This window comes from Seriola lalandi, unplaced genomic scaffold (genome assembly GCF_002814215.2).
Source record: "Seriola lalandi dorsalis isolate HSWRI2012SDOR001 ecotype SW California unplaced genomic scaffold, Sedor1 jcf7180002052031, whole genome shotgun sequence".
Taxonomy (NCBI): domain Eukaryota; kingdom Metazoa; phylum Chordata; class Actinopteri; order Carangiformes; family Carangidae; genus Seriola; species Seriola lalandi.
This window is the reverse complement of record NW_019522584.1, coordinates 1-645: the sequence shown is the minus strand read 5'-3', so window position 1 is coordinate 645 and position 645 is coordinate 1. Positions and strand designations below refer to the sequence as shown.

Genomic DNA, 645 nt, shown 5'->3' with positions numbered 1-645 from the left:
AGCAAATTTTCAAGATGGAGTTTTGCAGAGATGCTTCTAATTCAGGATTTAACAACTAGTCAAGCTTTGACAGAACATGTAGGACAGAACCAGCACGTTCTACTATTGTAGATAATAACAATAGTATTGATACTGTTGATACTGCTACTAATAATGATGATCAAAAATGATTGTGACATGTTCACTTGTTTCATTTTTATGTGAAATTGGCTTTATTGAGCTGGAATAAACAACATCACTTCTGCTCAATAGTTTCAAAATAAAATACTCAGTCACGCACATTTTCAGCAATATTTACTGGAAATAATTGATTTCTGCTTTTTGTTCAGGTGTGAATTGCAGAAGGGGACTGCGCCATGATGAAGAGGATAATGAAGATGAGTACGACAAGAATCTGGATATGAATAACAGAACTCCATCAAGGTTCCTACTTAACTTTTGTTGTCATTATTATTTTGTCCACATGTATACTGGGGGTGCACGATTCAGAAAATCACAAGATTCGATTCAAAATTGATTCTCGATTCAATACATTTATACATTTGATTCCAGGTCTTTGTCTTCCAGAGGTGAGTTTGAGCAGAGGAAGCACAGCGGACCTCAGATCAGTGAAACTCAGAACCACGTGGACTTCAGGATCCGATT

At 36.3% G+C, this 645-nt stretch overlaps 1 protein-coding gene across 1 annotated transcript in view; it reads left to right on the top strand.

Moving 5' to 3' along the window:
* The window catches only part of LOC147819593 (uncharacterized), a gene marked incomplete at its 3' end in the record, with an annotated part of 10,040 nt that extends 9,400 nt beyond the window's left edge, over window positions 1-640 (top strand). Inside the window, exons 2-3 of the mRNA XM_087172093.1 lie at window positions 330-423; window positions 553-640. Coding sequence (XP_087028219.1) covers window positions 330-423; window positions 553-640 — 182 coding nt within the window. The remainder of the gene's footprint in view (window positions 1-329; window positions 424-552) is intronic.
* Between the last annotated feature and the right edge of the window lie 5 nt (window positions 641-645).